Source organism: Cebus imitator, unplaced genomic scaffold (assembly GCF_001604975.1).
Source record: "Cebus imitator isolate Cc_AM_T3 unplaced genomic scaffold, Cebus_imitator-1.0 Scaffold503, whole genome shotgun sequence".
In the NCBI taxonomy this organism is placed as follows: Eukaryota; Metazoa; Chordata; class Mammalia; order Primates; family Cebidae; genus Cebus; species Cebus imitator.
In genome coordinates, this window is record NW_016107818.1 from 1,428,271 (window position 1) to 1,440,647 (window position 12,377).

Genomic DNA, 12,377 nt, shown 5'->3' on the forward strand with positions numbered 1-12,377 from the left:
TTTTTAAAGATCATTCTTAATTCTACAGTCCCAAAATGTTGAATTTATACTAACTTTGTTTTCAGCAATGCATATCAAAGCACTGTCATTAAAGATATCTTTGAGGTTTTATTAACTTGCTTCTGCACAGAGTTTTACTTTTCACAATTCAAACACATATATTCAGAAACTGATATTTTATGAAATATTAGCAGGGGGATTTCCCTCTACAGTGATGATAGCTGTATTTAGCTGAAAATAAAAGGAAGTTTTACCCATGAGAACAAAAAAAAGTGGTCTCATTCTGCCATCTCAGAACTCAGAGAAGCCCACAGCTTGCAAAGGAGCTTTACTAAGTGTCCCCAGATTGGAAAACATGGCAGAGAATCAGAAACTCACTGGGAATCTTTTCCAAGGTGATGTTTGTGGTTTTAAAATTATGTTTATATAATCTGGAAAAGTGTTTAGAATCAAATATAATAATGCGTTGTCTATCAATGATGAAAACCACAAAACTTACAAGATTATATTGGTGAATTCATTAAGGTCAAAATTCATCTGCTTTCTGGGCAAATTACTTTTGTGATTATTGACAGCTCTCCCAAAAATCACTTCTAGTTCTGCCTAAAAGTGTTTTAAGTCATTAATGTGTATAATCCTCTCTGGGTTTGAGAGGAGCACAAATTTAAGCTAGATATATGTTTAATGTATGTAAGGCAAAATTTAGGAGTAAAGTTAGATTAGAAGAAATTTCTTTTTTTTTTTTCTTTAACTAATTATGCTTCAACACAAGGGTAAAACGGTAAGATCTAAATTTATTGGGTTGATGTTTGTAAGACACATTTGAATTTGCTTCAAGCTAAAAAACTTTAAATGCATGTAGAAAGAGATTTAGACATTCTTACTTAAATGCTCAATTTATCCTACTGGTATTTAACTATTTAATATCATGTCACACACTAAAACAATAGTAGCATCATGAATAATTTTTTTTTTTTTGGTTTTTTGCTCAAAGTACACAACAGTTCACACCATCCAAGTGAGTAAGGAAGATAAAAGGCCAAATTTACAAATCAAATATTTTAATGTAAGGGTTATCTTAATTCTTATGGAACTTCTTTTGTAAAATCCATAATTTATTTTTGGTAATGTGAATAATCAATGTTTTTATCAGAGTGCGTGGTAATGAAGCATGGTCAGAAATGGAACAACCCAAAATCAAAATTTAAAAATATTTGGGTGGGAGGAACTCTTCGTTTGATGTATCACCTTGAAAATGACAAGGCCATTATAATTCACTTTCATTAACCAAGACTTTAATTTGTTTTACCTCCTGTAACAAGCAGCAATTTATGCCAGACTCCGAGCCGGAGGAGACATGATTCTTAAAGGCATTTTATAATTGGGCAGCTTGTCTTCTTCTTTGATAACTTGGCTATACTTAAAATGTTTATTCAACAGGCTCCCTAATCAGAGACTCATGTAATACAATGTTTAATAACAATATATAAAATAAAATCTAGAAAACAAGCAAATACTGTAAATTAAATGGCAGGTAAAATTTAAAATCCCACCTAATTCTAGAGATAGTATAATACCCTCTGTTTACATCTGTATCACAACTTTCAGAAGCAATATGCTTTTCGGATGCAATATTTAGAATATTTAAGTAACAAAATTATATCTGGCATTTTAGAGTATTCCAACATGATAATCAACTAAAAAAGCTTTTTGTCTATTCTCTAAGTAGGAACTCTAGACAATTCATATTTATTTTACTTGAACATGGCCTTGGCAGCAGTTCATTTACTGAAATTTTACTTTGTGTGATTTTCTACCCGTTGTATTTTTAACTTCCCCTTTCTTAAGGGATAGATGCTGAGTCCCTGGCATTCATTTGACTCAAGGCCATTTGTCCTCCAGGCCAGAAGCCCCAAGGTTGGTGGGGGAGTAGGTAAATCAAGGTCCTACAAGCAAGATGTAAATCTTCATCCTGCTCCTTCACAGAACCCAAGGATGTATGTGGCAGCAATAAAAGAGAATAAATTCCTAAGAAACAGCCAGATGCCACAAGTTTGAACTATGCCTGAGTAGTAGAAATCTGAGAGCACAGAAGACTAGAGAATTATCCCCCAGAGGCCTTCCCACAATTAACTGGGAAGAGTGTAGGGAAATAGAAGAATGTCTCAAATGGGGTTTTTTACCCCATGTTGAGGTAAGACAAAAAAATATTAAATTTGAATTGAAAAACATTAAAGCAATCTTTTGCACACTCAATTATTGTGACAAAATGAAATTTGTACCTGATATACAATTCATTAAGATTATATTGATATGATGACCTAAATAAGTTGTGGTTATATATTCTAATTACTGGATCAAAAAAAGGTTTATTAATTGGCAGCAAGTTTTCTAGCTATGTTGTAAATTGCTGATGTGTTCTCCTATTTTTTCTTGATTTTATCAATAAATTCTTTGAGAATACTCATTCAGTGTTAGTTCTCTCTTCCTCTTACTTGATAGCAACCCTAAAAGTATACCCAGACGTAAATAAGAAACTGTTTTCTAATTAATCCTGAATTTTAAATTTGCATCAACACCTCTTCAAACATTTGCATCTTCATTTCTTGTTCTTTGGGATTCATAGACTGGCCAGAAGCCCTATCTGGTGGTATGCAAGATAATAAATGGGAAAACATGAAATCAAAGCAAGTTGGTTTAGCTGAGAGTTCCTTCCTCTGCTTATTTAGCTATTATTTCTGCAATTAATTCTTGTTTTTCCTTCCTACAGAAAAAACAAACATAGGTTTAAAGATGCTTCTACATAAGAATAACATTCTATGTCTTTTTCTAATAAAAATATGGAGAATAATTTAAAAATTATCATCCCAGTCTGAAATGGAAATGAAAAGAGTGAAGTGTTGAATGAGGGAAATGAAGAAAAGGAATAAAAAAGGAGGTAAAAACTATTAAAAAGTAAACAAGAAGCAAGGAGGTAAAGAAGGAGGAAGATAGATAGAATATGGGAATAGACTTTCCGCTGAGGAGAACCGTCATATAAAACCGCTTCTACAATGTCCTCCCTAACCCCAGGGAAGTTTTGAAGGGAAAATGTATTTTACTAAAAAACACTAGCAAATGTTTAGACATAGTGGCTTTGACAACAAGATCTTGATGTTAAGAATATTGGTGGCACATTTTTAGTTTGGTCAACTGCTGCCCTCAAGATGTTCAAATTATCATTCGTGAATGAGTAGCGTCTCACAACCAGGTTAAACCTTAGCAATGAAAAGCCAGCAAGCTTCTTTGTTGCTTGGATGCTGAGATGGTCTATGTCTTGACATAGTGGCAGTGGTTTGACCTACCTGGCTGCAATCCGGCCAAGCTCTAGCAAACAGAGACACACTTCTCTGGGTTGCTTGTGGAGGACTGAAAGACAAGACAGAGGTGAACACCTTTACAATAGAAGGAATACGCAGCTCAACAGTGTAGGCTTGCCAGTGACCCTCATCCCTCATGGTGCCAGGAAAGAGCTACACTTCATTCTGACGGTCATAAAACCCATATAATTCCACAATCCACCTAGCTCTACTAAAGGCTTAAATTACTTCTCAAAACTCTGCCTATGCTTCCTCTTGAAAGCTATTAGCCTCAGGAACTCTCACCCTGAATAAATCTCACCCTAAAAATATTTTCTTCGATTAATTAATATTGGTAAGTCAATATTGGATGCCTATGTAGCTATATTCATGATACCTGTCAATAATTGATATTTCCAAACACACAACTATGGAGCAGGGACTAGCCATTTTAATATCATGGGTCTACCTCCAACAGTGATTTTAGCAAGAAAAAAAATGAAATAAGGATAAACATCTTACACTACACTCCTTTGTTGTCCTCCAAAGAAAAATGTCAAAGGGAGACCCTGTTACTTCATGTGCTCTTCTAATCAAATCTGATTAAATAATACTTTAGAAAGAAACAACTTCAACTGACTGAATTTTGTACATATATACCAATGCACCAACAGCCAGTTTTGCCCATCAGAGAAGCAAATTAGAAGGCTATATTTGAATTTATATTTCTATTATAATATAATCTGATAGAAAGTCAGTAATGTTGACGAATCACACTTGCTTTTGTCGAGCCTACAGGAAGAGCATTTAGAAGAGCATACTATTCTCTTTTTTAAGCCAAATTAGGGGATTTTTACAATGTTCTTATATTCAGCACTGAATAAAGATGAGAGACTGGAAAAAATTTGCACTGAGAACAGATTTTCCACTGATACACAGTATTCTAAAAAAGGAAAACATTGACTGTTAATTGACTTTAAGAAAAAGAGCAATATGCTTTTATTCTTAAACACAGAATTATATAATAATTTAACTTTCCAGTATTAATCTATTCACTTAACTGAAATATTCTAATTCATTCTCTTCATAGCTTATGATAGTGGCAATATTTGATTCACTAACACCACAATGGAATTTCCTGGGCATGTGTGGTAAATAGAAAAAACACTTTTACCTGATTGTAAAAGTATGTGATTTCATTTGGTTTTAAGGAGACATATAAATGTATTATTATTTGGTTATAAAAATGGCACGTTAAAGCTTTTAAAATAAATTTGAATCCTATCATAATTGTAATCCCACCATTAAATTTTAAATCCTGTAACTGATTATGGAAAATCTGAATTGCAGGATATTTCTATTACTGATAACACAAATTTTAGATTCAGATGACCATTAGTGAATTATCACAAAGTCCTAGTTAGGGAAATCTTGAATTACTTTTAATTAAAATGGCTTAAAATAATGATATTTACTACCTCCAGTTTCAAATATACTACAAGTTGACTGTAACTAGAATGATATTAACTTCATAAAGTTTAGTATATTAAATCAGTTCCAGCACAAGGTAACATAAGGGCTGTAACATCACACAGGCATCAGTTTCATACAGAGAACAATAACAAATATCACAAAACAGAAATAAACAAATGAAAATGGATCTTCCTGTCTAGATCATCAACTTTTTTCTGATTCAGACTTTTTTTTAACATGTCCATGGTATAAAATCACAATTGGGAGTTCTGAGTGGGAGAAAGCAATATGTAAAAACTGAGGAGAGGAGGACTTTTAAAGCCTTGCTCATGCCCTCATCCTTAGTAAATGCTATGTGAAGCAGTGGCTATAGCATCAAGAGCTTTGGATACAATGCCATGCATTTCTTGATGACGAGTGTCAAAATGTAAAAACTATTAGTTAACTGACTAAATTGTGTCAATGTGCAGCCAATAACCAACTATAAAAGGTAATACTTGATACAATTATAATGGTTATTTAACCAACTTATTGTACATATTCTGAAGACTATATAAGCATTAATATGTAAATAGGTATACTTTATGGAAAATCAAATTCATTCTGAAGAAAAATAATAATGTAAATGCTATAAGAAAGACAATTTGACATGCAGGATGCCTCAATATTGTGTATTTCCTTGCTTCTTCATTTGTCAATTTAAAACAGTTTTGCATGCCAAAACTCAATATCAAATCTATCATAGACTCATTAGAAAATCAATTTGGCAAACTGAGAAGAAACTGCATGATTCCTTATTTTGTTTCCTTAACAGAATCAGCCTATTAAAATTTAAGACAGATAAACCTCTTCCCCAGCATCACTTCTTAGGAAAATGCTAACAAAAAAACAGTGTTTTATTTTCACTTTTTTTTTGGTAAATATTGCCTTTTTATAAAGCAATAAATCTGCTTTAAAGCATACCTGTAATATTACCTCACGTTAATAGCTTTTCAAATAACAAACATACCAAGCCTGGCCCCTAATGGACAAAAAAAAAAAAAAGAAGAAGAAGAAGAATGATTGGTGACTGGTAAGCAATGACTAAGATAAATCTGTAGAGCTGCGCTTAGAATATAGAAATGCCTTAGTAACTACGTTCTATGTAATACAAGGAAGATGACGGTTATGTGGTGGTGATAGGGGTTGTGATGATTGACAAAGTGAATAAAGGCTAAAGTTTTACCTACCATCTTCAGGAAAGACAAGAATTTAAATCATGTAAATGTTTAATTGCAAAAGCAAGCACTCTTATCTTATTGCTATAACATTTAAATTCAAATGTCTGTATGTAATATCCATATAGTACTAAAGAGGTAACTTTGGTTGTGGCACTTAAGCAAGTTATAAACTAAAGTTAATAGAGGAAAAGAGTATAATGGTTGTGTAACTCATGCCTCAAAGATCTGGGTGTGGGTGTGAGCACTAATATTTGCTGGTCATGTTATTTTGGGAGGTCACTCTACAAAATCTCATTTTTCTGCAGGAAATAAATAGTGCCCACCTCATAATATTTTTGTGATGATTAAACAAAATAATATTTACTGTTATGCTTAGCACAGTACCTGGCACATAGGAAACACCTGCCAAATGTTAGTTTCATTATTTTTTTCTTTTCATTATTTATTTTATTTGGTTTAGTCAATTAACCTTAATTCACTTTTTTCCCTGTAAGCACTTTTTGTGCATCATAATATGTCAGTTATTAGACAGTGAAAGAAACTCTGGAATGAAGATAAGATTACTGTCAGGAGATACAGAGTGGTTCTATTAAAATGGCTACATTTTAAATTTTTACCTTTTAGATTATATCAGATATAGTTAATTCTAAATGTAATCAAATTTCAGGTTAAATGAGTCAATTTGGTCAGCATATATAGATATAAAGCAGATATCCTTCACCAGTTACAAGCTTATGCTAAATATAAAGTTCAAGTAACAACTGCATTAGGACCTATGTCATTTTTTGAAACACCAAATATCTTGGCTTTAATTTTCCTTTGTGATTAAAATACCTTGATAGAGTTCATTTTTAATAATTAACTATGCTGATTATATGTGGTATATTTTAGAAGATCAAATAACTGAATATATACCTTTGTCAAGATGATTTGACAGGCAGCTTTCATTGTACTGTGGTTGTAGCAAAGCCCTTGCATCCAGTCATGTGTACTACTCATTTTAAGCACATTTAGTCATTTACCTTTTTCAAAATAACATCTACTTACATTAAAATTATACAAGGAGAATTTTTTACCACTTTATCATTGTAACATTAACAAGGTCTTTTGCTTTGAGTTAGGGGTATAAGAAAGGATTGCTGTAGCTTTCCTCTGAACAAATCCTCTTCAAAACAAATGAAGAGTTTTCTAGTCAATGGTGATTATTACACAAATGGTTTTATCATTGATGGCTTCTTTTTAAATAATCAAAGCCATTTCAAGAAAAGCATAATGTAAAACATCTCTGGGAAAAGTAACACAGGTTTCCATTCAAAAATATGTGGCAAGAGACTCAATCCCATAACCCAGATTCTATAAAAAATCTCATGGGCATCAAATGTCAAATGGAACACTGCTAGCTCCAGGAATAGAGAATGAGGCCTTCCATTAAAGAAAGAGGGTAGAATTTCAATGTTACAGAATCTGCAAGGATAAAATGCATTAGACCATGAATGTGTAGTTTAGCTAAACATATTAAGTTTTAACAGATGGGCAAAAGAATGAAAGCATGAAAAATTATGTAGCCCATTTGGTTTCTATATAACTAGAGGCTATAACATGAATCATCATGTTGAAGAAAATTGCATTTTAGCCCTTTATTTAGTAAGGAAACTTGAAAAAAGTATTTTTGAGTAAATGTTGTTCAATTATAAAAATATCATAGATTAACGGCTGCCTACTTTCCCAGAGTAGAGAACTGGTTCTAGTAAGGCAAGAAGAGTGATAGAGTAGAAGAAACAGTGAGCTAGAATTCAGAAGAATTGGGTTCTGCCTAACGCTGCCTAATTTCTTCAACTCTAAAACAAGTGTCGTGTCTTCACTTGCTCCTCTTTATCAGGTAACTATATGGTTAAGAACACTTAGTACCTGGTAAACACTCAATAAATGTTACTCTCTTGCACTAAAGTGTGGTCCACAGACCAGCAGCATTGGCATGGCATGGGAGCTTGTTAAATTTTCCAGGTGATGAGTATATACACTAAAGTCTGAGTACTATATTAATGTTATAATAATAATAAACATTGGTATAATCCTATATCTGTTTTGCTGAAAATATTAAAGTGAGCTTTGATATATGTAACATGCTTTAAAAATGTGAAGGATAACAATGGTAGTGGTGATGATGATGATGATCAATAGAGTAGAAATAATGTGTATGTTGGATAGGCCCTTAATAAATATTATAGGCCTTTCTCTCCTGCCACGTTCTATAAGATACATAAAAAATTTCATGCTTCCCAAACATGAAACTGCTCTCTGTGTCGTGTCATTCTGAGTAAGACCCACACAAAAATCTGTGAGTTTAAATGTAGGTGTCAAATAGGGATGGTAATTAAGGGGATAAAACACTGATGTGTGGCAAATGAGAAGGAAATAGCAAACAAAGAATCTCACAAGCTCAAAAATGATGTGTGTGAATATCCAAATTTCTCTGAATCACCAGTCAGAATAATTTAAAATAGAACATGGCATCCATATAAATCATATAAACAAGGAGTATCTATTCATAATTTCATCAGTAATGGAAGCTCTATAGAATAGAATGTATTTTATTGCCTTTCCCAGTTGAGAAATATCCTGAAGAAAGAGTGCTCTTTTTCTCTCTAGCACACAGCACCCAGGTTAAATTGATGGATTAAGCCACTATCACTCAGAATATCAATCACAAGTGAGTATTTTCTAAGTTGGTATATACTTTATTTTTCCTTTTGCTTGAAATAATCCTAATAATATCTAAAATTAATGCAGACAAAGTATATGCTTCTATAACAGAGAGGCATGATTTTTGGAGGTGAATGGAGCTGAATTCAATTTAGTTGGGCCATTTACAAGTTGTGTAGCATTGGGCAAGGGATGTAATTTCTCCCTCTCACATCTTCCCTGGTGTAGGGGAGAGGGACAGATTTGAAAAGAGTTTTCAGCGTAAAAGTGAATTGAAATATTAATGAAGTATGTACTTCATAAAACAAAAATGTGTTAAGAAACAAAAAGTCTAAAAGAAAATGATCCTGGGAAATAAATTAATATAAATAATCCAGAGTTGAATGAGTATCCTGAAACTATTGTCATAAAATAAAACTAATAACAGTAATAGAGCTATTTTTTCCACAAAAACACTGTTATAGTCTTCAACATAGACAAAAACAAGAATAAGGGTGATTTAGCAAACATTTGAAGGCAGGCATTGATTCTTTTTCTGATGCAACATGTGACTATAAGAAATGATTGAAATTGCTAATACTTAAAAATCCATGGCCTGGCTCGGTGGCTCACTCCTGTAATCCAGCACTTTGGGAGGCTGAGGTGGGTGGATCATGAGGTCAAGAGATCAAGATTATCCTGGCCAACATGGTGAAACCCCATCTCTACTAAAAATACAAAAAATTAGCTGGGCGTGGTGATGCGCGCCTGTAGTCCCAGCTGCTGGAGGGTGCAGGAGAATTACTTGCACCCAAGGCAGAGGTTGCAGCGAGCAGAGATCGTGCCACTGCACTCCAGCCTGGCGACAAAGCAAGGCTCCTTTTCAAAAAATAAAAATAAAAATAAAAAAATTCCACAAGCAGTCATTTTTACTGCAGGTAGATAATGTTTGCCTCTGAAGTAAAATGCTGACCAATGTTTAACAGAACAAAAAAAATTATAAAATTCCTCAAAAGAATGATGCATCAAAAGAAGACAGTACCACAGAGCAATCACAAACACAGAAAATAAAATTTTTAAAAAGTTATACTCAAACAAATCACACACATTTGCATGCTACACCGCAGATAGCAAACCCTTTTCTTGCTGAGTAGATTCTTTCTCAGAGAAATAGATGAAGCATAGTCACTGGCCTCCAAATCCTATAATTATCCAATAACATAAATGATATTGACACAATTATAGCAAGCAAAAAATGTGTGTATTTTAAAAGAACTTTCCCAGCCCTTTTCTCTCCATCTCCCAGCTCACCAAATGTGTATAAATAAAACAAAATAAATAAATTTCTAGGGAAAAAGTTAACAATTTCCAAATTGATAGGCCAATGTAAATTACAAATAACAAACTGCACAGAAAGACTAGCAGTAATTTGAGAAAATAGTTACTTAAAATACCTTAGTAAAAAATTACATAAAAGCACCAATTTCATAATTCATAATTGAAAACTTTCTTTAAGCTTGAAAATATAGATTTCTGATCTTAATTTAAATTGTAAAAATGAGCTACATAAAAACACTCAACATCATTTTAGAAAATGTGGTTAAATTATTTATTTAAATGAACATTTTTAAAATTACTAATTTACTGCTTGGAAGATTATTGATTAATACTGTCCAATAACTTTTACATTTCCATGAAACTGAAAATATATTTTAATTCCATAATTAAAAGTTATTATAAAAATTTCTTATAAAATAACAATTGGGGACCATTTTGTTTATAGACTGATCAACTATATACTTTTGAATTCTAGATAATAATTATGTTTATCTTTTTAACTTAAAGCACAATCATAAATATTTTAAAGGAATTGAATGAAACTGATGTTCATCTTAACATATCAAAGTAATGAAAAGAAATTTTTCTATTGTCACTTATAAGTCAACATGGTTCGTACAGCAGGGGTCAGAGTAAGCATAATATGTAGACGCTTATGGTTACAACATGCTCCACAGACCAAGCAAAAACCTTTGCAACTATACCATATACAATTCTGTAATCACTTAAAGTATCAGTTTAACCTCAACAATGTGAAAAATTCTTTTAGTATGCTGATGTATAAAATTTTATGTCAATAAATCTCTATGCTAATTGGTTCAACTGCATCATAATATAAATCAATTGTTTATGTTTCAGACTACATGACATAATTGTTCACTATCTTAAGTTTGTTAATTAATAGATAATTGAAGAAAATGATGTCATTTACAACCTAATTACTATTTATTTTTCCTTTGAATTCTGAATATGAAATTTTGTTGTTAAATAATAGATATAAATGGGTGACCTCAGGTTAATAGTATATCATATTTTCCCATATCCTTAAACAGTTTCAAGAATATTATCTTTGCATGGTATCTATGGATGACTACAATTTGTTAAGCTGCTACCAAATATCATAGGTTCCAGATACTTTTAAAAAATATTTCAATAGACATTCTGGTGCCTATACTAATTGCCTTTAATATATTTTTGGAAGCAAAACAACTTCTGAGGTCTTTGATATATAATGTCAAATTGCCTTCCAGAGAAAGCATGCCAATTTCTAATTTTCTTCAGCAATGTATGGAAGATTCTGATATCCTATATACTTACCAATACTAACTATATGATTTTCTTAATTTAGCCATTTTTTTCATAGTTTTCATTCACATTTACCTTATTATTAAATGGCCCAATATTTTAATACCTTAATTGGATTTTTATAAGTCTTTATAGGTTCTTTATGACCTTTGTCCACTTTTCTATGGGTTTACTTTTGAAATAGTTCAGGATGTAGCAAACATATGATTCAAGAACTGACATTTTACAGAGGAAAAATTATCTTTAAAGCATGTCACAGAATATAAATCGCAGTTTAAACCCTGTATGTGACATAGGAAGTTATCTGCCAAGAATCAAAAAGACAAGAAGCATGTCATAAACATATGGAATTAGTTGCTCTCCATTCTTCCCAGTTCATGGCTAGCACACCTTCCCTTGCCCACTGAGGTTTCTTGTCATTAGCTGCTGTGAAAAGAGAACAGTGAGTTGTGAATCAAGATCCTCTGACAAATAATTGTACAAAAAAAGCACTGCAGCAGAGGGTAGCATATCAGTTGCCACAAAGATAAGGATGCTTTATGCAGGCAAAGACCTTTGAACAGCTAAACACAGAAGCCTCTTCATACACACAGCACAGTGATCTACTTTATCATTCATTCAAACACATTTTTTTTCCATTCATCAGAGCATCTTTTCATTTTATTTGCTGTTCAAAACACTAGGACACAAAGGATGTGCTTCATCTTGTGCACTACTGAAATGAAATCTTGAGGTAAAAAGAAAAAGAAAAAAAAAGCCTTGCCCTAAATTTCCTTTCAAAAGTGAAGCGTGAAAAGACATCAAGCAGAGGACACAGTGTTATTGTTGCAAGAAAGTCAATTCTGCCAAGTAGAGTCCAAAGCCATCAGCAACAGCCCAATCTCTTCCTTACCCTCAATGAATGATAATAATAATTAAAAAAAAAAATACTTAACTATTTAGCCATAGACTTAGGACTAAGAGCTAGTTGCTTCTGTAAGTACTAAGTAATGTACCATTATATGTAACAATATTACTGGCT

At 32.4% G+C, this 12,377-nt stretch overlaps 1 protein-coding gene across 1 annotated transcript in view; it reads right to left on the reverse strand.

Moving 5' to 3' along the window:
- The window catches only part of GAS2 (growth arrest specific 2), a gene marked incomplete at its 5' end in the record, with an annotated part of 85,903 nt that overhangs the window by 71,052 nt on the left and 2,474 nt on the right, over positions 1 to 12,377 (reverse strand). The window contains one exon of the mRNA XM_017513813.2: positions 3,345 to 3,408. Coding sequence (XP_017369302.2) covers positions 3,345 to 3,408 — 64 coding nt within the window. The remainder of the gene's footprint in view (positions 1 to 3,344; positions 3,409 to 12,377) is intronic.